The 27,423-nt window shown below is 41.2% G+C and overlaps 1 protein-coding gene and 1 pseudogene across 7 annotated transcripts; both read right to left on the bottom strand.

Moving 5' to 3' along the window:
* LOC108141108 (putative epidermal cell surface receptor) lies at nt 1-24,665 on the bottom strand. Of its 7 annotated transcripts, none has more exons than XM_017264319.2 (10): nt 24,534-24,665; nt 22,716-23,178; nt 10,656-11,971; nt 5,899-6,178; nt 4,993-5,643; nt 4,676-4,915; nt 3,250-4,338; nt 1,459-2,484; nt 689-913; nt 1-615 (listed from the first exon to the last, which is right to left on the bottom strand). In XM_017264319.2, the coding sequence occupies exons 2-10, from the start codon at nt 23,086-23,088 to the stop codon at nt 608-610; spliced, it is 5,208 nt and encodes a 1,735-aa protein (XP_017119808.1). In that variant the 5' UTR covers nt 23,089-23,178; nt 24,534-24,665; the 3' UTR covers nt 1-607. The 7 variants fall into 7 exon arrangements, with proteins under 7 accessions (XP_017119808.1, XP_041565077.1, XP_041565076.1 ...); XM_041709143.1 differs by having other exon boundaries at nt 4,993-5,640; nt 24,495-24,580; XM_041709142.1 differs by having other exon boundaries at nt 24,495-24,580.
* Nucleotides 23,185-27,423, bottom strand: part of LOC108140953 — a 5,862-nt pseudogene continuing 1,623 nt past the window's right edge.

Below are 27,423 nucleotides of genomic sequence, written 5' to 3' on the forward strand. Positions count from 1 at the left end.
TAGGGTTTATTATTTTTTCTTTATTATCCATACACTCATACATATGCATATCTCTTTACGTTTTACAAGCTAATTTAAATATTTATGGACTGTTATTTGAAGAACGCATCACCGAGCCCTTTATGGCTGCTTCTGTTGTTGGTCACATTGCTGATGCGTCTTTCAATTACGATAAGTGTAAAGCTAAAATTTACAAGTTAAACTAACTAAACTCGTATGCATTTCGAAATCGCTAGAAGAATCGATGTGCCCAGCGAGGCCAATTTTAGTTGTGGAGCTTTTTTCAATTAGTTATTCCATAGGGTGCCTCCTTCTGTCTCACTCTCTCTCTATTTACACAAGTCACAAATTGTTTAACAAAAGATGTGTGTTTCTAGATTACTTAACCACTACATACAACATGGCGGCCATTCCGATTTGAACAAATTTTTTGATCTTGCGCCGGCTTAAGAAAATTGTTTACTCTCCATTCGATAAAATCCGATTGATTCCAGATTATTACCTATACTTCTTTACTGACACTGAGTTTTTCTCCCACATCTTTTTCAATCAATATTTACAAGAATCTGCCATTAATATAGTTTTTCTGAAGGGCATCGTGAGTCAGTTACAGATCTGCAATGAAGAGATTTCACATTAAAATTTTGAAATCTTTGAGGGCTTTCTATTTTAATTCAGTTGTACTCACTCATAGTCTCCTGTTGGATTTCCACCTTGTATGAGGGATTGTCGTAGGCAGCGTCGCTCTTTCGGGGTGGCGTAATGGACGCCGTTTGGTGCACTCGTCTCCTGGTGATGATCAACAGCAGGGCCAGGGTGGACATGATGGCCAAGGCGGCGATCACGGAAACCACCACAAGGGGGCCGTAGTAGTCGCCCACGGGTTGGTCCGTGCCGGCGGTCAGGAGTTTGCCTGATAAAAAACCAGGGGAGTACGTAAGGTTAGGATGCAAAAAATATATAAGATATATAATTGAAATCTGAGGGTGTCCGCCTAAACGGAACTAAATGGCAATTCTACTTCTAAGATATGCAATTCTAAGATAAATAATTTAAAATTTGGAACTCAAGTAAAGTACATAATTTAAATCTGAGGGTGTCAGCCTAAGAAGCATACGAATCTAAACGGAACTAAATGGCAATTCTACTTCTAAGATATGAAATTTAAAATTTGGAACTCAAGTAAAGTATATAATTCAAATCTAAAGGTTGTCAGCCTAATAAGCATACAAATCTGAACGGAACTAAATGACAATTCTACTTCTAAGATATGGAATTTATAATTTGGAACTCAAGTAAAAATGAGATAAAATCTAGAAAGATAACAGGTAGAACACTTTTTAATTTCTCTTTACCAAACATTTTAAATCCCTTTACGATCCGTTCGAAAAACAGCAAGACTTCAGAGGGAATAAACTTGGTGGTAACTTTAATCTACGATGGACTCCAGCGACTTACCAGTTTTGCCGGGGGTGGCCGGACCACCTGGCTTCGTGATGAAGTTGACCACGTTGCTCTTCTTGGTGTTGCCGTTGGTCAGGTACATCTCCAGCCAGAGGCGGTACTTGGTGCCCGGCTTGAGGTCCATGATCAGGGTACCGGTGGTGCTGTCCCGCTTGGCCACTTTGAAGACGCTGGAATCCTCCTTGCCGGAGTCGCTCTGGTAGATGGCCCTATAGATGTGCACGAACTTGTCCTCCGGATAGGGTACTCCGTTCCACGAGATCTCCACACTCTGGGTCTTCACCTTGGTCACGTTGACGGTCACATCGAAGCCGTACACGTCCACCTTCTGGGCAGTTCGCACCTTGATCATGTGTCCGGCACGCATTTCGGCTCCGTGTCCGGCCAACGGGATGTAGTAGAGTCCGATTTCGTAGCCCGTATCCGGCTGAAGGTTCTGGATGGTGTAGCTGGTCAACGTGCGATGGATCAGCGGCGACGAGGAGTAGATCATGCCAGTCAGCTCCTTGTAGCGCAACTGCACCCCGTCGACATACTCCATTTGGTCGTCGCCCAGTTTCTTCCACGTCAACTGCAGCCAGCTGGAGTTCGTCTCGCTGACCGTCAGTTCGGGATCCTCTACGTTCTTGAAGATGTCCTGGAAGTCTGGCCTGTAGTCGGTGAACGGCGGTGGCGGCGTGATGGTTCGTTCCGGCGGCGTCTTTACGGTGTACACACTGCTTGTGGGCTGCGAATTGAGGTCGCGAAGGATCAGAGTGATTTTAACCTTGTACAGAGAGTTTGGTTCCAGACTGGGCAGATCGAACTCCATCTGGGAGGTGGCGATGAGGTCCTCGGGCGGTGCAAAGATCTGCTGGTCCCAGGTGGAGGTATCGTTGCTGGGTCCGTTCGAGTAGCGCAACTCCACGCGTCCATGGAGATTCACGTAGACCTGGGGCACTGTGAAGACGATGCGGATGGAGCGGGGATCGATGGCCTCCAGGGTGTGAACTTCAATGTCAGGCTGCAGGTTGCTAGCTCCTAGTTGTGAAAATCAAATTAAGATTTTAGGTTTATTTAAAGCTTGATAAAGATCAGACAAGAGATGAGCAATGTTGCATTGTACGTTTAAATTGGTTTAAAAAAGATTGGTAACAAATTAAATCAAATTATAAATACTATTCAGAAACTGAAATACCATTTGTAATCTAATAAAGTTTACAAAAAGGGCAAATGTTAAATACTGACTGTTTTAAATCAACATTTATCATCTATAAGATAAAATTGGTATAAGCGATATCAGTTTCTTGTTATCAGTGTTGGTGGGATTGATAATAAAATAAACTAAAGAACCAATTGATTCAGACTAACTCTATAGATATTTTTTCAATATCTATAAATTTTTCAGTAACATAAAATAATATTTAATTCGAAACGGTATTTTTGTAAAAAGCGTTTACGTTTTCCCACGGAGATCATTCTTTGCTCATCTCTGACTTAGATTTTAAGTTTTTGTTAGAGTTTTTTGTTAATTAACGATTCTGGTTTGGTTATCGCTTGGGTTGCGGATTAGGAAGGCTGCAAGCAAGTTAATGATGGATGATCTCTGTGATAAATGGGTGTGTGGGTGCTTGGGGTGAACGTGTGTGTGCGAGTGTCTGTTGTTTTGTTTGTTTTGTGGTTGGTGTTGTTGTCTCAGTTAGTGGAGTAGGACCCTGTCGCAGTGTGTCTGTTGTTGCTAGAGAAGAGCTGAGCAGAGTAGAGGGTATCTACTAGAGGGTTTGTGACTAGAATAGTTTGCTCAACCTGACTGCTGCTGCTGCTGCTGCTGCTGCTTGGCCAGCTTGTCCTGGTTGTGGTGCAGACTGTGCTCACTGGCCTGCGTGGAAAGGCCCGAGGAGGTGCTCGAGCTGGGCAGGATTGTCTGCTGCAGGTGCTGCTGCGGGGTCGTCTGGTGTTGCTGCGTGGCAGCACCGATGTGGGGGGGCACTCCCAGTCCCGGAATCACCGGGTAGCTCTCGTAAGCCACTGTCTGCCCATCGACAATGGCAATGCCATGTCCTGGCGGCGGCGGTGGCACTCCACTGTGCACAATGGGCACATAGTGACCCGGATGTTGCTGCTGCTGCGGATGTTGCTGCTGCGGTGCCAGTGCCTGATGTTGCTGGTGGGGCGGTGGTGGCGGTCCACCTGGAACAGTTTGCTGCAGGTGCTGCAGTATCTGTTCGATTCGCACTTGAGGACCCAGGTTGTGATTGTCTTTTTGCGGTTGTCCAGTATGAAGCGGTGGTCCTGGCTGTCCAGGATGCCCAGGATGACCAGGATGACCAGGATGACCTGGATGACCCTGATGTCCTGGTTGATCAGCACCCAATATATTGAACAAGTCGGACTGACTAGTCGGCACTGGTGGCGGCTTTCCCTGCGGTGTGCCATTGGGATTGATGTCGAAGGGCTCGTAGGGATTGTAGTCCTCGTAGACTGGCTTGACGGGATTGTAGAAGCCATAGGGTCCGAGGTGGGGCTGATGGGGATGCTGGTGGCCGAACTGGAAGGGCACAAATCCGCCATTCGGGGGCAGAGGACCTTCCTGCTCCTCCGCGCGGTCACCATCGAATATGACGTCGTTCTGGTGTTGCTGTTGCTCCTGCTGCTGATGTTGCTGCTGCTGATGTTGCTGCTGCTGATGCTGCACCTTCTTGTGGCCCTTTTCGGGCTTCTCCGGCTTCTCAAAGATGCCTAAAGCACCAATCGACTTGGGTGGCTTGCCATCCAGGGTGGGATAGAATGCGCCACCGGGCGAAGCCTTTTTATCCTCATCTTTCTTGACGGGGGGCACTTTGCTACTGGCGGTACTGCTCGCTACGGTTGCTGTCGCTGTCGTTGTTGTGGTTTCTGTTATCGGTTGCATGTTGGATGGTTGTTGTTGCAGTTTAGTTATTTACAAATGCATGGCGTGAATAACAATATTGAAATTGATTGTGATGCGCGTAGAAAATAAAAAATAAAGTAAAACCAAGTTAAATAGCATGTCAGCGCGATAAAAAGTGAGGGAATGGCAGCTAGCAAAAGCGCAACAAGTCAATTAAATAAAATTTACAAACTAATAACGATCATGATTTCGTAGTGACAAAGCTCAAAGAAATGAAGCGACTTGGTGGGAATACATTCTTGGTTAAGGCATGCAAAGTTCAAAACGAAAGGGTAAACTCTGACATGCACGTCTATTTACCATTTCCTGGAACTGACGAATGGGTCGACGTGGCTGCATCCTCCTCCTCCTCCTCCTCCTCCGCTTTGGGGACTGACGGCGCACAGGCCCACTGCCTGCAGCACTCGTCGTCGGGAATGGGCAGCAGGCGGGCCAGTGCCGGATGGCAGGGCAGGTCCGCCGGAGGAAGAGCCGGCACCGGCGGACAGGCGGCCCGGCACTCCACACGTCCGTTCTCGCAGTAGCAGTGCTGCTCGCAACCTGTGTGAGAGAGACCATGTTCGAGGATGGATGCGAATGGGAATGGGAAGCTGGAGTTGAGCAAACCACGATCTTACCTGTCAGATTGGTGGGCACGGGCGCCCAGTTCTCGATCTGCACACCCTGGTAGCTGCACGTGCCATTGTCCACGCAACGCATGCTCTCCGGACAGCAGTTCGGCGGCGAGGGCTTGAAGTCCGCCGGCACCGGCTCCCAGCGGATGCAGAGCGGATCCTGGACGTCCAGGCCAAAGTTCGAGGGGCACTCCAACTTGGCGCAGTGAATGCCCAGCTCGTTGCACAGGCACAACTGCTCGCAGCCGTCGCGGAACTGCTGTCCCACCTCGTACTCGGTGCCCTTGAATGTGCATGTGGGCTTGGCTCCGGCTCCCGCTCCCGCTCCGCCGGCATCTCTACCCTGCTCCTGGAAGCCAAAGGGATTCGGCTCCTCCGGATCCTCATTGGCGTTGCTCTGCAGCGGCGTGGGCTGTTCATGATCGTCCAGGGTGACGTCGCACAGCTCCAGCTGGCAGCACACGTCCTTGGGATCCTTCACGAACACGCACTTATCCAGCCGCGTATGGTTCCGCTCCGGGCAGCGCGGCCTGCAGTCCATGACGCCGCCTTCGGCGCAGTGGCAGATCTGCTCGCAGCCGATCTCCAACCGCTCCCGGAACTTGTACACACCGCCCATGTGGTGGCAGTCAGTGCGCGGCTTGGGCGTGGCTGCTAGGGCGGTTGGCGGTTGGTGGTTGGTGGTTGGTGGTGGGTGGTCGTGGGTGGTGGCAATGTGCGATGGGCGTGAGCAGCGTGGATGGGACATGTTTATGGGGGAGGGGGCGGGGGGGAGGAGAGGCACAGAGAACACGGCACATGTTAGAAGGCGATGATTTGGGAATGCAATACGAGCTACGACTACAGCAAAGCCAAAAAAAGCGAGTTCCTCTGCTGCCGCCTTAGAGATTGGAGATTCGAGCTACTCACCTTCGTCTTCGGTGGTGGGCAGGGTCACCGCTCCCACTCCCTCGGTGGAGGACGCCGCACCCTCAGCGGCGACCAGTGTTGGCTCCAGCAGCGGCTCGCTGCACTCCATCAACCGGCAGCACTCGTCCTCCGGTACCAGCTTCTCCCGGCAATTGGGATTGGCCATGCTGCGTTGGCTGCCGCGCGGATAACTGAGACCCTTGCAACGGGGCTCGCACATCCAGTCGCCGCGGTTGCAGGTGCACCGCTCGTCGCACTCCCGCTCCATCAGCTCGCCGTGCTGTGAATTTTATTGATACATTAATGTCCAAGCTCTTGGATTCATGGCCGTTTTCTCTTAATAAAACAGGTACTATATTATAAATTATTGCGTTTTTTCTTTGGTAAATTTGTACATTTTCAGAACTTGAATTCTATCTACCAATTTCTTACACTGGTAAAAAAAAAACGCAGTAAGTCCAAATATTTTTTACTCAGTTAAAATATTTGTCGCTTTGATTTTCATTCATTGCGGTTCTAAATTGTTTTAAATATGAAAATGAATTGATTTTTATACCTCAAAATTTAAGTTAAATTTAATTAAAAGCATTAAAATCAAATAGGAAATACTCTAAATCTAATTTAATTCTAATCTAATTTTTCACAATTAAATATGCATTGTATATAATATTATGATTTAATGTATATTTTAAATATTGAGTAATAAATATAAAATGTTGAATATTATAGTCAATTTTAAAATTCCAATTTTGATCAATGTAGTAATAAAAGCGAACCTGAGGAAAAATATAATGTAAGGTATAAATCAACAAGCTGAGCACTAAAATATAATATTATTAAGTGAACCAAATCTTTTTCTTTTAGCGTGTTATACCTAAGGCCATTAATCATTGACCATTACTAACGTTAGATTGAATTTCATATAATTTAATGTTATTTTGCATTAATTCGTATATAACTACTTCATTCAAGGCTATGAGCAAAATAAAGATAATACGGTTATTTAATGTTAAAATTAGTTATGTTATCAATTAATTGATAATTAAATATTAATTAAATATATATATATATATATATATATATATATTTTTTTTTTTGTATTTTTTTTATATATTTATATATTCAATACTATAAGTAAAATAAAGAAAATAAATAATAATAGTAAAATAAAATATAATAAAGATAATCTAATAATAGATAATAAATAACCATTTAACGTTAAAATTAATTATGTTATCAATAAATTGATAATTAAATATTATTTCGGACCGAGACTTAGTTCTTAAAATTGGTTCAGTTTATATACATAAAAACCGAAACGTTTGGTTTAATGACAAGAACACTTAACTATCATCCAAATTGTGTACGTTAACAAAGAAAATTTGTATCACTATTCTCGAAATATATTATTTGCAGCGTTTGGTTCTAAAAGCTGTTAAAAAAAATGGTAAATAAAAATATTTTTAAGCATAGAATTTGCCGCACAAACATTTAAGTCTCAATTGGAAAATTATATACGATTCTACACAACTGAACAGTTTTTGAACAGATAATTGGATTGTGATTACTTTGGTTCCTTCCTAGCAATTGTATTGAAGCATATTTTCAACAAAACGTTTATGCTTTTATGCTTTTGCCATACTGAATCGGCAAAGTTTTTCATCTAAGGTTCAAAAGAAGTCAAAATGCCTTGTATTTTTTCCTTTCCCTTTTTCCCTTTCTCAATTCTTTAAAAAAAGATAATCGCAACTTTCGCTATCTTAAAAAAAGCTGTAAATACCACAATAGTCATGAATTTGATTACCAAGAACAACCGCAATTTATACCGGTAATGGCCAAAGATCGACCTACTGAGCCACTTATATTTCTTATCCAAATTCACTTCCTCCATTTTGCTGTGTGAAAGCTATTTGCGCAGAAATTACGTCAATTTGCACAGCTAACTAAACAAGTGAGTGGAGCGAAGCTCATCAATCATCTGGCTTGTTGATTGAAGGCAATCAGGGCCTGAGATTTCCTGCTCTGTGCGTGGTGCTCCAATAACCAAATATGTCATATTTCCACGGAGCCCACGCAAGTTCGTTGCCAGAGTCTTTTGTTCAAGCGGAAAAAAACTTTTTTGCGCAGTTTATTATTTTAATTAACCACTGCCTAAAGGTTTAGCTTTACTGGGTTCTCAGGTGTAAGAATTCACGCCCCTTTGTTATGGCCAGAAATTCTTTAATGACCGTCGTGTCGAGACCCATGACTACCTCCCCTTCCCTCTTTCTTTAATGACACCAAATGAGCACAATTCTTGTGAACTTTTGAGCCTTGGCGTCCATAAAAGCAGTGAGCCAAACGCCCCAAAACGCCCACTTTGGCACAATAAACTACTGTAAAGGAAACCAAAAAAAAAAAAACTCGGTAAGCTGTGCAATTTATTTGATTGTTTTCTTAGCTATTCGGCTGCTCACTTGAAAAACATTTGCGGCATGCGGCTTGGCATGTTGCACGTGTCCGCCAATCGATGGCAATTTATAAAAAAAAAAAAAACTTGGTGCGAGGGAGGAGGTGGTGGAAGGGGGAGGGCCGATCAGCCATCGACAACAATTCATTAAAAGTGAAAGCAAAAATTATTTCATATCGAAGCGGACCGCAAACTCGATTATGAAAACTACAACACAAACAATTTAAAAGATTAAGAAAAAACGATATTAATAAAAGATGAGGCGAGGACAATGACGAAGTGTAAATGCTCTTTCAAAGGGTAAAACGATACGATGCCCGATTTTACAAGTAACACTCATTTTTTAACGATGTATTTCTTTTTAAATCATTAAAGTTCGGCCTGGCAAAACTTTCTTTACATTCACGTTCACATATACTAAAAAAAACAAAATGTTTATTTTCAAAAAAAAAATTAAACAATGCCATAGTGATAATAAAAAAAAGAATATAACTCTGTATACCTAAAATATGAATTATCTATACAAAAAGTGATTAAAGCCCACTTTAAGTGAGGGTATTGAAAAAAGAAAAGCCCAATGAACGTTTAATTAAAACAAAATCAACACCCAGATTCAGGCATTGCAGCAGAAAATGGGTTGGTCAGTAAGTAGTGCCAGCTGCAGGCGTTGCTAAGACCACATGTACCTATCTGAAAAATATATATAAACACCCGATGAAGTCCAAGATAAAAGCTTACATGTCTGGACGCCATTATTCGGGACGAAGAGACGGAGTGCAACGTTTGATGAACACGTCACACTTGGACAGACGCACAAAGGCGCGATTTATTGCAAATTATTGAAGCTTAAATTGCCCGATGGCTGTTAATTAACTAAATGATAAGCGAATCATTCTAATTTTGTAAATATTTGTCTGATGACTAAACTAAAACGCCGGCAATTGTCACATTGCTGTGATGATTGCTGGAAGATTGCAGATTGGCTATTGGGTTGGGCTGATGCCCAACCACAAATGCGATGTCAACATCAATCAAAGCCCAGCAATTTCTTGGAATTTTCCTCCTCACCTTGCCTTTTCCCTCATATTGTTTGTGAATATTAAGGTGGGCAAATATTTGCATAATTACTGCTTGGGCGAGCAGCAGCCGGGAAAAGCTCACCGAAATATATTTTCGTCGTTTTTTTTGGAGTGCACAGAGCAGCTGCGCTGGATGCTGGCTGCCGAATGCTAAAAAAGTGAGCCTGACTCTGACCGGTTTCATTATGAGCACCAAAACTCGTTGCCATTATGCAATCCAGGTGACGACAAGGCAAATTGGAGTTGCGTGCCAGGAAGTGGGCAGGCAGACAGGGAAATGGAGGCGTTGGCCCCCGCTTTCTCTTCTGGTCAGGATCTGACATATATTCTTCTGATTTGATCATGGTTATCATAGGATTTGGCATTTGGTCAAACTGGATTTAAACAAACGAATTTATTTTGTCCATGCTTGACATCAATTCGGAAATAAAAACCAGATCTTAAGATATTTTGACGTCAGTCGGTTGCAAATGTCAAAAGATCAAAGTATTCGAAAATAACTTCCTCATTTGTAGTAAAAAAAATTATTGACATCGAACATTTACATTTACGCGAAACGTTTTTATTCACACACAACTTATTTGTGTGTGCTAAAAACACAAGTACAAAAACATTTCAACAAAATAATAAGCTATTAACAAAAACGATTTTAAGCATAACTGGCAGAACGATTAAAAATAAAACAGTCATGAAAACAAGTGAAAACAGTTATTTGAATTTAAATAAAATGGTACTTGTTGTATGACTGTTGTTTTGATAGTCATTGAATCAGTGAAAAATCCAGGTTTCATCTATCGATTTAAATTTGTACTCCAGTGCTATTAGCTTGGCTTTGTATGATAAAATTGTGATATATTTTGTAGGTCAGCGGATTGTAAGTGGAATTTAATTAATAAGTCTAATAATTTTAGAAACTGAAGTTAGTAAAGCTCTAGGCTTTACTTAAATATTTAGTTTCCTAATATTAGCAACGCATGTTTATTTTATTTTGTGGATCAGTGTTTCTTAACTGTATTTATCAGTGCATTTACTTGTTTTTGGTAATTTAGGCAAAGTTTTAAAACGATTTTATATATGAAAGGGCCTGCAAAATAACAAGAGATCTGGATGGTTTCTCTTTAAAACCTGAAATAATCTAAAGATTTCTATATAAATTCAAACTCTTCATAGATGAATTCTTAGGGTTTTTTGCTGTTTGTGTTGCAGCATCTTCTTAATTGCTCACTAACCTTATAGCTCTTGTTATTGGCAGAGCACTCTCGCTGCATGGTATCTCCGCTGGCGGTTATTTCCACAATTTTGGGCATTTCCGTATCCGGCTGAGCGGTGGTCGTGGTGGATGTGGTGGTGCTAGTGGTGGTGGTGGTGGTGGTGCCCTCGTTCTGGTCGGCGTCCATGTTGACATCGCTGAGATCCATGAGCTGCTCGTGGCTACTGGTGTTGTGGTGCAGGAACAGCTCCACATCGTCGCCGCCACCCGCCGATCGACCCTCGCCGGCGAAGGCCACGAATGGCGATGGCTCGGTGGTTGTGGTGGTGCTGCTGGTGGTGGTGCTGGTGGTCGAAGCCTCGGTGGTGGAGCTGCTGTCCGGCTCCTTGGCCAGCGCCTTCTCCTCCTCCTTCTCCTCCTCCTCCTGCAGCTTGTGTTGTCCTTCGACAATATTAATCACTGGACCCGACTCGCTGTCCGGCATTATTGTGGTGGCCGATTCATTTTCTGGCTCATTCATATGCATGGCGCGTGCGCGCGATGTTGTTGCAGTTGAAGGCGCTGCTGTTGTTGTGGACGTGGATGTCGACTCGGTGTCAGTCGAGGGCTCAGCGGTTGCCTTGTTCTCCTGGCTGACAACAATACCAGCCACAAGCCCCGACTCTGTGGTGCTGGTCGATGTTGCTGTGGTGGTGGTGGTGGTAGTTGCAGTGGACGACTCCTCGGTGCTGGTCGAGAGCATTTGATAATCTTCGTGTTCGGCCAGGCGATCATGATTCTCGGACAGTATATGCACATGATAGGGATCTTCTTCGCGCTCGCTCTGGACTGCGGCCTCTGTTGTCGAACTGTTCGAGGTTGCTGGCGTACCTGTTGCCGGTGTACCTGTTGCTGTTGCCGCAGTGGATGTTGCTGCTGCTGGCGTCGTTGTCTCAGCTCGTTTCTCACTTTCGATTTCGCTGTTCTCCTCGCTGTTGCTGTTGCTATTGCTGGCCGTTATGAGCGTGGCCGGATGTCGGAAATTGTTGAGATCCTTGACCACGTCGTCCTGCTCGTTAGAGATCTGATTCAGTTCGTTTTGCTGCTGGTCCTGCTCGTGTTGCCGCTGCTCCCGCAGCATTTCGGTGGTGGCGTCGTCACTGCCACTGCTCTCCGCGTGCTCGTCCCGCAGCGGAATGTGCTGGATGTGGCTCTGATCCGGCTGCAGGTTGGCTCCTTCGCTCTCCTGGCGCGGCGTTGTCGTCGGTTCCGTGGAGGTGATGGGCTCAATGCTGGTCGATCGCATGCTGGACTCCTCTGGCAGGCTGCTCGGCACTGGCAACATTGTGGTGAACTCTGAAAATATTCGAGTTGGTGAATTTTTATTAGATTTGTTTTGTTTCGACTAGATTTAAATGTTAAACAATCGCAATAAAAATAAAATCTTTGAATCAAAATAAAAGTAATGTAAACGGAAGACCTTTTTTAAATTAACTCGTCTATAATTCATTATCATTGTCAACTAGAAATGTTAGGAAATACTATTTATTTTCATTTATTTTTTTTTTTGAGGAAATAAAATTACGTTTTTTAAATTTCAAATATATATCTAATAGCTTTAAACTGGCCGTTATTATCCTCAAGATAGCTTAGGTAGGTGTACATTTTAACTGTCTTTTCTATTCTGAATTTGGACCCCAACGCCAAAAAAGACCATATCATAGTTACTTAAAGACGACTTATTTGTTCACCTATCTATTAAAATCCCTTATAGATATTTGTGCTCCGCAAAGACAAAACACAAAAATTGTTTTATTAAAAGTGTCAGACAGGTAAATTTATGCGACTTTTACAACTCTTTAAAAACTGTTATTAAAGTAAACACTGCGAAGAAAACTGAGCCAGCAAAGCCAAGTAAATAAGTTCGACTTCAGGTTAATGCGTAATTACTATTATTAATAAATACGTTAAACAAAACAAGTGGTCAAACAATTCCTTTAGTTTGTGTTCTAGATTGTCGCCCAGCGTTGAGTCATCATCTCAGGGGTAAACAAACTTTAAGGCTTTGTCCCACATTTACGGTAACTGGCGAACAAAATTCTTTCACAATTCTAGCGGAAACCACGTAAATCGTATTGGAAATATCTCACGCGTCTCATCATCATCATCGCCATCCGCAATTCGCATTGGCAACGCCATCATTGAAACGTAATTTCTGTTTTCGGCTGGGTTTTTTTTTTGCCGCAGCATCAATTCCTCAAAATCTGCAAGGTATTCATTAAGCCCCGTCTGCCTGCGACCTCTGGCTGCTGAATCATCGTCCGCCGGTCGGTCCGTTCTCGGAAGACTCGGGCGGACAAGGCCCGTCCAAAATATCAGCCAGGCCACATCTTGTATGATATAATTCTGGCTTCTCTTCGGCTTTCCTGCTTCTTTTTGTCGAGTTGTTTGGCTCGAAAAACTCTTTTGTGGGCCCAGACAGGCCCGGCAACTTGTTGTTCTTTGTGATTTTCTTTTCTCTCTGTTGGCTGGCATCGCTTATATAATTACGTTTGTTTTCGGGCATAGTTTGGGGCCGCAAAACTCATGTCATAAATAAATGACGACCTTAGTAAGGGGTCTTTCAGCTTTTCAGCTATTATATAAAACAGACACAAAACACTTGACTCGCCCGTGGAAGCCCAACAGCTACAAGATTGTTTTTGCCCAAGTTGTAGACTATTCACAGGAACATTCAATTAAGAGTTAATTCGTTAATGGGAACTTGAACTTGATCACTAATTGCAGCGCACATTAATGAGAAATGGTAAAGAATTGGTTACTGCCGCTGTGTAGAAGCCCAAATTGTGGGAAACCATTTTCCCAAAGTTCTGATTTCGTCGGTTAGTCAATCAATATTCATTTAGCTGAGACATAATTACATAATAACTGATTACCCTGGCTGTCAAACAATTTCAAAAATTTCCATTTGATTCCTGACTTTAGTCGCATTCCGGCAATGACTTGTAAATGGCTCAGCTGCAATTTGCAACGGACCGAGTTGGAATGGTAGGTAACCCTCACACACACACACTTCAGAGACTCAGAAGAGACTTGGCGTTTGGTACGGAGTAAAATGCGACCCCACGGGGACGCCATTTACCCAGTCAAGTCCTCCGCCTAGACAGCGGGAGCGGGAGTGTGGGTGGAGGGGATGGGGAAGGGAAGGGGAGTGCGACTGTCATGCATGCGTGGTAATAGGCAGTAAAGCGGTCCCGGATCCCGGGTCCCTTAACCCAAGTCCCAAGCCCTCAGTCCCTTGTCCACATGCCCTGATACCTGGCGCAGACGCAACAGTTGTCGTCGCACCAATAAGAAAAGAGAACTAAAATGAAATTTACTTTGGTACTCGACGCTTGCAGGCAGTCAGTCAGTCAGTTAGTCAGACAGGCAAAGACAGACTTGCAGTTTTGCAGTCAGAGACGGCATGCAACGTACGCCAATTTAGCGCTAAAAATCTCTTCATAAAAAGACACTTCGAAATGGAAATACCCTCTGGGAAATTCTAGTTAAAGCCAGAAATTCGTAATGGATTAACTCCTATTAAATGCAGAAAATTATCGGCATCCTAGCAATTTTTAAAAATAATTTACTAGAAATACAATTAAGTTGGGGAATAAGTGTAAAATCTTAATCATTTTTGGAAATAACTAAAGCTTTAATTGCATAGAATTATGAAAACCCGATCAATTTGATCAAGCAATGCCAGTTTATTGCTACTATCAAAAACTTTAAAAGTGCGTGGATTGAGTCTTTGTAATGAAAAGATGTTTTCAAAAAAAATATGCTCTTAACTTTTGATAAGCGTCTTAAACTTAATGAATATTTCAAAGAAATACAACAAATTTAATGAGTGTGTAATGTGTAATGTTAAACAAAGTAACAGATCTTGAGGTCAGTTCAAAAAGAAATATTGCAATACCCCTTTTAGAGTGTGATAAACCCGAATTCAAATAAAAGTGAGGGTATTAAATCTGGCACAGCTCTGTTCGGTTCGTTAGCCCACCGAGTGAATGGGAGAAAGAGGCCCTAGTCGATTTCTACATAGAGAGAACATCTTTCTGTGTGTGTGTCTTATGCTTTGGCTGTTGCTTTTATTGTTGTGTCGGGACTGGAGCTTAGGGTTACTGACATGAACCTTGAATTTTAGTTCGTTATGCTGCTGCTGGCAGCCTCCAGCTCCATTCCATCTCGAGCCCAGCGTTGTGTTGCCATTGCAGTTGGGGTGCTGGGCTCTGGGTTCTGGGCTCTGGGTTCTGGGCTCTTCGACGGGCTGTTTGCTGTCACGGTTAGTCGTTTATAATACGCGAACTCGAAATGTTCAAGGGCCTTTGTGGTGCTCCCACTCCTTTTGTTTTGTCTGCTTTTACTTGGCGCACAATTTGTCTTTTACTGTCATTGATTTTCATTTTTCACTGGCACTCGTTAAGCAAGTCCAGGCTTCTTCAATTTATGTATGAGCAGATATATATGTATAAATATATCTCCGACTGGTGCATGCTGCAAGGCTAGGACTCTTTTGGTGGTCCGTCTTTCCGTTATGCATGTTTTTGCCTCGTATTCTTATGCCCAACCTCTTGAGCTGCATACGAAAGACTGAGACAACGAACTTGGCTTTCTGAATCTGCTATGGTTACTTTTGCCTCGAAGCTTTCCGGGCCTTTGGCTTAGCATGGCTTATGACTCAACGCTAAGCCGGTCAGCCAGCTCGATTATGATATATATGCAGGCGACAACGAATGCTTACCACCATCCGCACCGCAAACAATCAGCCGAGGACAGGCCACTTATGCAGAAATGCAAAACTGCTGTCCGGTAGTTCAAACTCATTTGCGGTTTTTCTAAGTCGCCGCACGTTCTGCGGCCCGGCAAACAAACAACTGAACAGACAGTTCGTCAGCGGAGCGGGTGATCGCTTTTGGGACTGGGACTGGGGCTGTGGACGGGGGCAAAGGGGAGCCCATAAGTAATGTGCTTAGAATTGACAAGCTGCCATGAAGCGTTGCATGCTAACCGGATGTCTTTGTTAGGTGGCATAGTGGTTGTTCTTCGGGTTCTCTGTTACCATTGATCTAGAGTTGGTAATGTTTTCAAGTGTGCGGTAAATGCGATGATAAAAAAAGGTCTCATGGTCAATTCGTTTAGTAAGATTTTGGATTTTGTTTTTTAACTATTCATTTTTATTACAACCCTTTTTTGGCGGAACGATAAGCTTTATTAAAGCAAAACTTCTTCATTATTTTAAGCACAAGCAAGTTGACAACTTAAAATTTCGGAAATACTTTTTTTATATCACTACAAACAGAAACAAGGTGTAATAAAACTTTACTAGCTCGGTAAAATGGTTATTAAAAACTGCTATCATAGAACATATTGGAGTTTTCGCTTTAAAACGATATAATAAAGTAAAGTACTAAATAATTCTAGACAGAAAAAGATAAAAGACTTAAAACACTAAAAAATAACTTTTTCGGATTGTTTCTAAAACTCACGACTTGAGGAATAACCTTTCTGTATTGACAGATATAGCACATTTTCCTAAGCCATAAGTGAATGCCAAATTTGTTTATGTGTACTATTTTAATAAATTTGTAACCTGTTATAATACTTATCGTAATTATTATTAAACGCAATTCATAAATAAATAATTTATATTCTACAACAGCACATTTGAACAAGAACTTCGTAAGTTAAAAGCTTAAGCCATGATTACGAAATGTAGGCAAATATGTTTTTCTGATCTTTTTTTCTCTCAGAGAACTAAAGGCGTTAAGTAAACGTTACACTTGACCCATAAACACACATTATGCCAGCATTACCTTCCGTAATTTCCCATCTCTATTATTATTTCCAATTTCCGTATCTATAATTTTGTCGCATGGTGTTCTGGGAGCACTGAACATGGCCAACCGGAAGCAGTGCTTCAAAATGAACCCGGCCTAATGACCATGCCCACGCCTCAGATCCCCAACAACCTTTCCCCTCTTCCTCTTCCTCTTCCTCTTCCTCTCCCTCCTTCTCCCCCTCCATCACTCTATTGGCCGAGTTTTGTAATGCGCAAAAAGTGTCAACAAAATGAAATGGGCAGAAGCGATCGGAAGGGACGGGAAAGCTTTTACCTTTTGGGTTTCGGGCAATGTAACGGTCATGCCTCAGAGTGTGTCATGCATCCAAATTATATGGGTACACATGTATATGGGTACGGTATATATATAACCATATTATGCAGCTGTTGGCTGTGGTCCGGTTTTAGTTTCGAATTATAAACAAAGTCGAATTGATTACGCAATTTTTGATGTTGCCTGCATTCGAATTCATTTGCTTCTTTTTGGGTGTTAATTTTGATTATATTATTGCTTTAATTAAGCACAGCGTTTGGAGGTTTTCCTATTGTATTTGTTTTAGAAATTTGCTGATGTTAATGAAATTGCGCGGCCTTTGTCCAGAAGGATGGTCCACAAAAGACGAGTATGGAAATTTGTGAAACGAAGTGTTAACTTTCAATGGCGCGCATGTTGAATTGAAATTATGCACGGAAATACCTCAAAGTGATAATTTTAAGAACGATTTGTTTCCGTACAGTTTTCAACTTCTGGTTTTATTGTGAATGCGAGAGACAATGGACAAAGTACACCGCATTATCATAAACTCATCTCAATTGCAGTTAACTGAACTGAACCAGCTTCTAACCCAAATAGTTCTTGTCGTTTTATCGGCCTTTCTATCTGGCTAATGACATAAAAATGAGCTTAGACCTGACACAGAGAAACCAAAAAAAAATAAGCACAAAGAACAGACAAACTCAAACAAATGGCCGGCGGTCAGTCAGGTATGTAAGAGCATCTCCGATAGGGTAAAATTCCGCGGCACCATAATAACAACAAACAACAGTCTCGGCAATATAATTAACTGGATGGCAAGAGGGGAAGACGAGTCAAACTGTTCGGCAATAAAGCAAAATTATTTCCCAACCAGTATTTGACCTTTTTCAACTGGAAAGTTCATGTGCATCAAGCAACAACAAAAATGCAGTTTGACCCGCTCAAAAAAAAAAGGGGGAAACATTTGGCGGAGGAGGCGGCGCACCCGAAGCTAAGGAAAACACGTTTCAAATACTACCAAGAGCGCGTGTCATTGTCCATTTGGAGTTCGAGCTGAAGGAGCCGAGACAAAGACCTCTGGCAGCAATATAAACCACAGTATGACTTAACCCAACGCCACTTAACTTGTGTAGTTGCAGCTCTAGTTGTAAATGTATCTGTATCTGATCTCAATGGAATGACACCACACACTTTTAGCCAAGTGAATGCGAGTTGCTTGGCCGGCCATGAAATCGAATTGGAAGTGGAGTTTGGATTGGAATTGAAGCGAGCCATGTGTGTGGATATTGTTGTGCCGACTAGCTGACTCGTAGCTACATAGTGCCAAAGTGCGTTGGTAAATTGAAGGTCAATCGAATGGCACAAGCGGGCAAAACCAAGATATATGTTAAGTTGTATAAACATTTTGGAGTTTTGCGCTCAGTAATCAACAGAGTTGGGGTGTACCTAGATACTTGTACCTAGATACGTACTTAGGTAAGAATTTGTAATACCTTTTACCTTACCTATAGGTAAAGATTTTCATTTGCCTTAAAAACTGGCTTTGTTAGGTATTTAGGTACTGAAATATATTTTGTTTTGTTTTCAAATAGGCTTGGTACCACTTAATTTTATTTTTTCATTATTTTCGCCAACTTGCTAATAAAAAATAGCATAATTTGACTACTCCTTTTTAACTTGTTTTTACAACCAGGCTTAATTACCAGAGTGTATACACAATATCATAATATATCTACAATTCGAGAAAATTAAAAAAAATATATAAAAAATGTTTTTATTTTACCTTTGTTGTAACCTATATACTTCTCAAATTGTATACCTTTTACCCTACCTAGGGACTTGTTTTCTCAAATGCCTTGTACCTTACCTAAATCTAAAAATCTATTTAATTTTCCAAAACTGGTAATCAAATGATAGGAAACCATATTATGGAATGAAAGTTTGTCTGTCTTTAAGGACTCTAAAATTACAGATTTGGAAAAATTAGTTAACGAGAGTCCCCCGAAATAAAAGACTTTTCATGCTACTCTCTTTTAAACTTTATGTTTACTGTAGATACCTACTGAGAATATATGAATATATTAAGCTTATACTTCCGCGTATTTGCGTTGCCAGTAATTAGATAACTGCTATTACTCCCCTAAGCCAATCTCTTGGTTCAAATAACAGTAGAAATTATTCATAACATGTAGTTAAATTATTTTCCATTCTTTTATTTGTGGTTCCCGCTCTAAGCTCAAACTTCCTGTCCACGTTTTCTTGCTCTCTTCACCGTTCAATGACACAGATAATTGCCTCAGCACACTCAGCACACTCAACACACTCACTTGGCCACTAAGTATTTGCAATTAAAATGCATTAATTAGCCGCACACTGCCTTTCTGTGCTACATTTTTCTCAATGCACACATGTTAGACAAAGATACCAGAAAATTATCTAACTGAAAAAATGCAAGCCAGCCGACGCATGTCTAGACCAGGGAGGGAATTGCATGATACTCTGAGTGGAATTGATGCCATTGCTTAATGCATACTTCAAACGAGTTGCAATTGAACTGAATTTTGCGCGTATTTTGATTTGCGCCCCTGACATAAATAGGATTGAGTTCAGACCCAGGCCAGGCCGGGTTTTCACTTGCTTAACCCGTTTGGTTCTGCTGAATGGGAATGGCTTTGCAGAGTTCATTTGGAGGAGAAAGCCCACGAATCTAGTGTGGAAAACCCACTGGAAGTTCAAAGCCCACAAGTGATTTTTGTCGACATCCATAAAACCATATTTACTGCCGAAAAGTTAATTGTCTCTGTCTGCACTTTCACGCGTCCCTCTCGCAAAACTCGCTGGATGCTGTGTCGAGTGTCAATGTACAAATCCATAATAATAGCAGCAGCAGCAACAAAAAAAAAGAGCCCACCGGCTAACGGCCGACAATTAACAATTGAGTCGTGTTGTTGTTTTTATCACTCCACTCACAACACTCAACGTATTTTCAAAGCTAGCCTGTTGAAAAGCATTTTTAAGCTACTTTTACTTATCGGTTCATTATAGCGGTCGCATGAAATTCGCCAGCTAATCGAGCATGAACCCCCAAGCGAAAGGTACAGCAGTTCAAGTCAGAAATCACGCACCGAATTGCCACACCCTCCACAGAAATAATACCCATGCTGGCATGGGTATCCTTGAAAAGTTCGAGAAAACAAAAGTCTTGTCTGCCTGCCCTTTTCTGCCGAATTTCTCAGTTACGCGGGCGAATAAATAAGAAACAGAAAAACAATCAACAACAGCCATATAAATAAACAGGAAGGTGAGGGAAAAAGAAGCTCACATGGGCCCAGCTGCAAACAAATGACTTAGGCTACAAACTCAAGTTGAACCGCTGACTTGAGTATACTCTGTCCAGCGAAACTTAATATTTTCGCATAAATGTTACATTGTCATCCGAAAACCCAGCATCTCACAGTTCAAATGATGCGGATTGTTTTTTATACCAAAAATCACGACAATCGTGCCAGAAATATGTAAATTTCACTTTGCTATGATTTGTAAAAATAATAAACAATCAACAAGTCCACATAATAACAGGTCACTCAGCACTTTTCATTTATATATATATTGTTATTTTTTGTTTGCTGTACATTTTCCCTTGATGAAAGTGAGCCGAAGACAAGTTGGGTTGTTAATTGAGGTCGTTTCTTCAATCCTGATACACGTTATTGAGTTTCATAAATTTCATAATACGTATTTTTTGCTAAAAGACCTCGTGTATACCTAAAAATATATTTATATATTTTTGGCAAGCCATTTTGAGTGCAGTCCCTGACTTGCAATGCCAACGCATTGAAAATTGCTCAATAGGATTTTTTCTGCATTTTTTTGTATGTCTACCCGCGCCATATCAAGGCCGTAATTTAGCACTCAAATGGGACCGCAAAACGGAAAATTAACATAAATGATTTATGTACTCGACTTTCAAGTACAACTACAGAGACTGCGGTGTGCAATTTTCCAACTCATTAGTGCTAGTTTGTTGATTTTTTTCTTTGGCTTGTAAACAATTTGCTGGTCTCTGATTATTTCTTTATACTTGGGGCTTTCCACACAAGTTTACTGCCAAGCTGTTGAAAAGGTCGGTAAAAGCGAATGATTCGAAAAGCACTGTGCTTCATATTATATGAAAATGAATTGATATTTAAAGATGTTTTTTGTTGTGTCGTCTGGTGTTTTTTCTATATTTGTAAATCGATTGACAGTTTATAGCTAGCTTGAAAAGTAGTCTCAGTTGTTGTAACTATAACACAAACCAGTTAATCAACTGTCTAAAGTCTTGCCCAATAATTGATTTGTAAATATATGTATTTGTTTTAATTATATAATCGAAAACCCAAATCCGCTGACAACCCACTCGCCGCCTAACAAATAAACAGTTTGCATCACTTGAAATACCCATTTTGAAGTCTAATCAGGTGTGGAGTCTACCCATACTTTGTAGGTGTTTCATTTATCAAATCTGTCAATGACTAATTGCTTTAAAACTTTTCTAGCTAATTTCCTAGGTACATACATTTATAATTGGCCCCCACGAAAAGACATTCCATGTTGGCGTGGTTATGCCGACTCCTAAAGTTACCCGAAGCTCACATAAAGTGGCTTTTTTGGTACGTAGGTTAAGGGCATGAGTCATGACAGCTGGCTGCTTTGCATTTAAATTGAGTAATCTGTGAACGTTTACCTTACCATCAGCCCAATGTTTGCAGCTAAATCTCATTAACTTCCCCGTGGCATTTAGAGCAACCAGAAAGAGGCCAGTCCCCTTTTTAACAATACTACATAGTACATTCTCATTTTCCATGGCAACAACTTGAGCTGAATCGATCTGGGTGGCCCAGCTAGGCCTCATTTTATCGAGTCATCAATGGAACACGATGGAAAAGTATCCAAACAATGAAAAACCAATTGAAGTTTTTACGAGCCTGCTCGCAACGAGATGAGTTCGACGTCCAACTGACATTAAACCTAAAACAACATTCAAGCTAATTATAAAACATTTACAGCCAAGAACTCGGCACTTAAACTGGCAATCTAAATTTTTCAAAACTTGATTTTCTTTGAAAAAACGCCGAGCATGGATCCTTTCCCTTTTGCACTAGAAAAGTTTTTTGACAAGATACGTATATGAAAGTTTATCAATATATTTAAGATGATCTAATAAATGACCGAAACTTGTATGTACTTTATTTTACCTTGAAATATAGTAACAATATAAACAATATTAATTTCTGCAATTAATTCATAGGATGGGTTTTAACAATTTGTTTTTGAAATAAAAAAAACATGTATCAAAATGTGTAGTTATCATAAATGATTTTTTTTAGCAGAAAGTGAAGTTTTAGCAGAAAGTAAAAGCTGGCATATACATATTAAATTACAAGTTTTAATAGATTCGTAGTCAAAAGTCCAAAAATAATCAATAATAGTACTCCCTCTGGTTAAAAACATATTGAAATACAGTTCTGCTCTCCTCGAATGTTCTATAACTATTTTTCCCGAGGAAGCTTTTACTCTGATTTAGCTTGAGGCGCCATCGTTTTCATATTTTCACTTTGATACGCCGCGCAATTAACTAAGTAATTCAACAGGAAACTGCTCGTATCTCCAAATATTCTTCCACCCATTAATAGACAATAAATTTCTCTTGTTCGCTCCATTTAACCGAATCGGAAAATAATTATGGAGAAATGGCCCACAGATCGAAACGAAATGGGAAAAAAAAGGGGCGGACCAGAAGTCACGCACCGGCGCGGCGTTAATTGGTGGCTCAGAGAACGAAATTTGATTACGGCCCAGAGTGCGACTGAGATGGGATTAAGGTGTCTGGTTGGGGACCGGGATGAGATGCCGATGCCGATGCCGATGCCTCATCTAGTCGGACGTCATCTATAATTTTCAGGGCTTTCGAGACTCACCAGTTTCGGCCGCATTCGATTTGTTGGCCTCCTCAGTTGTTGTCGTCGTGGAAGTCGTTGAACCATCTGCTGCCTCGATGGTTATGTTGCCTATGCCGATACCGATGTTGATGCTTTGTTCTACGGCATTGGAGGCTGGTGCGGCTGATGCGGCTGGAGTTGTGGTGGCTGTGGCAGCAGCGTCTGGGGCATCTGTGGTGGTATCCAAAGGGGGCATCGTTGTGGCCGCAGCATCCTCGCCTGCAGGCGCAGACGCCGCTCGCTCGATTTGAATGCCAAGCAGCAGTAATCCGCAGAGACTGGCCAGGCACATTCTACTCCACATGATCGTGGATGAGTCGCTGGAGGCTTTTCTCCTTCGACACGTTTGCATTTTGGTTAATTCGCTTTTCTCCGCTTTTCGTTTTCCCTTCGATTTCTTCTCACACGTTTGCACTTGTTATTGTTAATTTATGGTAATCTTCTATAAATATGGAATTAAATAAATTACGGATGTGTTTGAATCTACGAAAGGTAGGTCTCGATAACTCATTACTGGCATTTGTGCACTCGTTATTATTATATAGTTTTCTCTTTTAAGTTTTACAAGTTTGGGGTTTTGGTTTTTCTTTTGCGGTTATTTAAGTTCACACGACATTTACTGGCAGCGGTTTCTGTGATTTGTCATTGGTTCGGTTTGGTAACCCCAAACGCTGTCATTTCCGTTGAAAGTCGGTTGAATAACGATCTCTCAAGTGTCAAGTGTCTATATTTTGCCAGCCGATTTGTTGAGTGATTTGTTAGATCACCCAGCGAATAACTTGGAAAGTTGCTTGTATTTATGGGGAATTTGAGCTAGCAAAAAACCTATGTTTATGATTTATCAGTAGTTCTTGCATCACACACAATCTGTCATTGCCAACTCTCAAGCTAGTTCGTTTCCCAAGTCTTTTGTATGAAAATATATCTTCTTAATTTGAAAAGGCGCCTTAACTTTTAAGAAACTGTGTAGATTTACGAAACGAAAGTCCTATTTAGCATATTTAATTTAGATTTACAACTCACAAGCCTAGTCCCAGAGCCGCTCATAAATATCTTTAGTTTTCGGGACTTTGCCAGCACAGTGTTTACTTCTCACCATTCAAATAAGAAACTAGGCAAATAAACCAGCATACCGAAAACAACAAAGGCAACAAATTGGGCTCTAGCTCTAGCTCTAAAAAAAGAAATACTATTATATGTATATGCAAGGCAGTCGAAGCTCATGCAATTCGCCATAATGCAACGACAGCAACAAAAAAAAACCTTAGACCCAAATTGCGATAGCGAAAATATTTGAACCGGTTCCTACGGCAGCAGCAGCAGCAGCAGCAGCAGCAGAAACTGCAACTGAAAACGGCTGCAGACCGCAGAATGCGCTCCAAAGCCTTTTTGGCCAAGTTAGCTTGCTGAAAATTAGACAACAGTCGGTTCTGTTTATTCGATTTTTGTTGGCAATCTTAATATTTGTTTTAGTTAACGGCCAATGATGTCATTTGCAAAATTTGGTGGCTGTTTTCACTCTCACTCCTTTTATGTAGAAATGGCAAATGGCAAATGGCAGAAAGCAGAAAGCAAACATCGAATAAAGCGGTTCGCAGTTGGAGATGGGGAAAACTTGTTTTTGGTATTTTCAATGGAATGTTTTGCGCTCGTGGTTCTTCTCCTTCTGTCGGTCCGTATATTTCACTTCCAGATCTCGTGTTGGTTCAATAAGAAAGCAAAGATTTGCATAAATCACACACACACACGCGTACATACACACACACGGGTAGACTGAAAACGAAGATTAGCACCAACCCGGCGAGAAATATCTTCTTATCTGGCCACGTTTGTGGGCAACGCGGGGTAGCCGATATTATCGGTCTGTAAATGTAGTACGATCGCACACGGCCAACCGCTCCGTCTCAAGCACGACCACCAACTGATCTCTCCGGCGGCACGGACCTGAATCTGGCTGACAGCACTGCCAACTCACCACGGTCTGCGGGCGGCCAACAGGTAACTGGTTTCCTCTCTGCAACTCCGGCCAACTGAGGCCAACTGAGGCCAACTGGCATTTTTCTCGCCGTCAGCTGAGCAACAGGTGAGAGAGCCGTATAACACCACATAACACCCTGGTTGAATGCTCGCTCTCACCCACACTCACCACTCAGGTGTGTCTAGGCTATTTCGGTTTCTGGACGTGTGTGGGTGGGTGCTCCAACTTCGAAAGACCTCTCCAGAAGTCGTCGGATGCGAAAAGAGACGACCATGATGCATTCACAAGACTGGGATTTTTTTTTTTGGCCAGGCGGGCAGGCAAGGCAACTGCAATAGGTAACTCCTTGACAAGTGAACTCAGCGCACTGTTTGAACCGTCCAATTGGCTGGCGAAAAACTCAATCTCATTGAAAAAAGCCAAGTCAAGTCGAGTTGGCATTCATTGTTCCGATTACGCCTACGGTTTGGGTTTATTTCTCCTTCTACTTCTTTGTCTGAGTCGCTGAAAGAGCACTAAAGTCGAATGGGATTTGTGCCCATGGATGCGGAGCAGTCATGAGTTAAGAGTATTAAGAGATTGGTCCCTTCTTGCTTCATAATCGTTACTCTGATAAAGGGAAATCTATACAACTCACAAACGGTGATGGAAATTGAAAATATGCCTCGAAAATAAACTATGGATAGTATTAAAGTTTAAGTTTTAACTCAATACTAAATAATATAAAATAACATAAGTTTTATTTTGATACTTTCTTGGCATTAATATAAATTTAATTGTGACATTTTTCGTAGTATTAATTTCAATTAAAATTTAATTTAGTTATTTTAGTTTAGTTTTTATAACATTTTTTTGGATGTATACAAGGAGTATTTTTACCTGGGGCAAAATATTGACATTCAAATTGACTAGACTACTCTGAAAAACTTCTTAAAGGAAAACACAAATTTATGTACAACCCTGTTAAAAAAAATGTTTTTAAATATTAGATTGCATAATTAGAAATTATCAAAATTCCAATGATTCTATTAAAACAGAAAACCACTGTTTAGTTAAAACTACAGGAAACGTTTCGATTTTATATGTAAGCAATAGTAATGTGTAAATAAAACTAAAATCTTATTATTAACTAATTATTAATAATTTCACTGTTCATGTTGCAATCGTTATTCAAAGAATTCAACATGCGAATGAGAATATAAAATAAAACCAGCCAGATACAGGAAATTCCAACTTCTATCCGCGAACCCACATAAATAACACATAACCGACATTCCCAAGGCCTTATCTGCGGAGCTGCTCCCCAAAATAATAAATCCAGCAATCACTGATCCACCGCCATCAAATGCCATCGATGCAAATATCAATCCAAAACTTGGGTTTGCAGACGCGCCCAGAAACCGTCAGCACACATCAATGGCACTGGTTAGGAAATGTGTGTTCAAAGAACTCGCACCACTCAAATCAAATCCAACTCAACGCGACTCGCAGACGTCAAAAAGTATCAAATGTGCACAGAGTTTCTTTGTTATTGGGGCTGCTCTTGTGGTTGCATATTTTAAAATGCAAACATAAAAGAATAATGCAGAATGCGCTTTTTGGTGTTGCACAAACCCGGTCGAAGTTGCATTGTCTATGTGTGTTTTTACTTTTTTTTCCGAAGCTTATCGCACTGTCATTGAGAGACTGCTGCTGCTGCCAAAGAATAACATACAATAAAAACATAAAAAGATAGTAATAATAATGCAACCTTAGTTTATGCACCCAGTTTTTGAATGGAGCAATTTATAAAATCCGTTAAAAGGAAACCGCAAGATGGGAAATCAAGCATGCTGGGACTTAAAACGTTTAAACAGTGCATTTTTTTGACAAAACCATCTCATACAATTCACCATATGAAATCAAATTTTCTTTAAATAATTTTGAATATTTTAATACTTAATTTAATGGTATGATATCTTGGTTAATAGAATTTTTAGTTACATTTTGAGGATTAATGATGCGTTGATTTCAAAATTTTGAAACCTCAACGCAACTTCCACTTAGATAGCAACTGATAGATAGTTAACTATCTCAAAGACCGCCACCATAAGTACCCACTTCCCTTCATCACTGGACCTGGTAAACCTGATACTTGTGTGATTTGATTTAACCATTCGCATGCAATGTGATTGGAGACGAAGAGCAGCGAAAGTTGTTCAATAATAATTGCCTTAATTATGAGTACAATCTACATAGAAACTCGAAATTAACGAAAATGCCGAATCAAATCCAAAAGTCATTTCCACATTATATAAAAACGCGAAAAATTAAGTTTTCGGATGCCATTTTCGCATTTCGTTTTTCCACTTGCTTTTCTGTTGGTAATGTCTTCATTCGTGTTACACATGAACATTTCATGATAAAATTAAAGGAGAGTTGGCCAAGCTAAGGCCATGAAACCAGCCGAAATCTCTTTCAAGTTAATCTCGATTCGAGTCTGTTTCAAAAGCCACCGAGACCGAAATAAAAGAAACAAAGTCGGGGCACCTTAAATTGGCTTAGTTTTCCTTATTTGTTCACTAAAGTCATTTAACCAATTGGCTTTGCACCGATGCCAAATGTTACGTCAATATTTTCGGCTTTATTTTTGGTTTCTTTGTTTGGTCTAAATTTGATTGTTTATTATTGGATGATTAAAGTCAAATAAATCAAGGCAGGGAATGCGAT

Source organism: Drosophila elegans, unplaced genomic scaffold (genome assembly GCF_018152505.1).
Source record: "Drosophila elegans isolate 14027-0461.03 unplaced genomic scaffold, ASM1815250v1 contig_476, whole genome shotgun sequence".
Lineage (NCBI taxonomy): Eukaryota > Metazoa > Arthropoda > Insecta > Diptera > Drosophilidae > Drosophila > Drosophila elegans.

Bases quoted from the DNA above. Each gene is read 5' to 3' on its own strand.
- LOC108141108 (XM_017264319.2), bottom strand. From the start codon at position 23,088: ATGCAAACGTGTCGAAGGAGAAAAGCCTCCAGCGACTCATCCACGATC. The intron at 11,972-22,715 runs GTGAGTCTCGAA...GAATATTTTCAG, and splicing joins ATCGAATGCGGCCGAAACTG to AGTTCACCACAATGTTGCCA. The intron at 4,339-4,675 runs GTAAATAGACGT...AACCGATAACAG, and splicing joins TTCGTCAGTTCCAGGAAATG to AAACCACAACAACGACAGCG.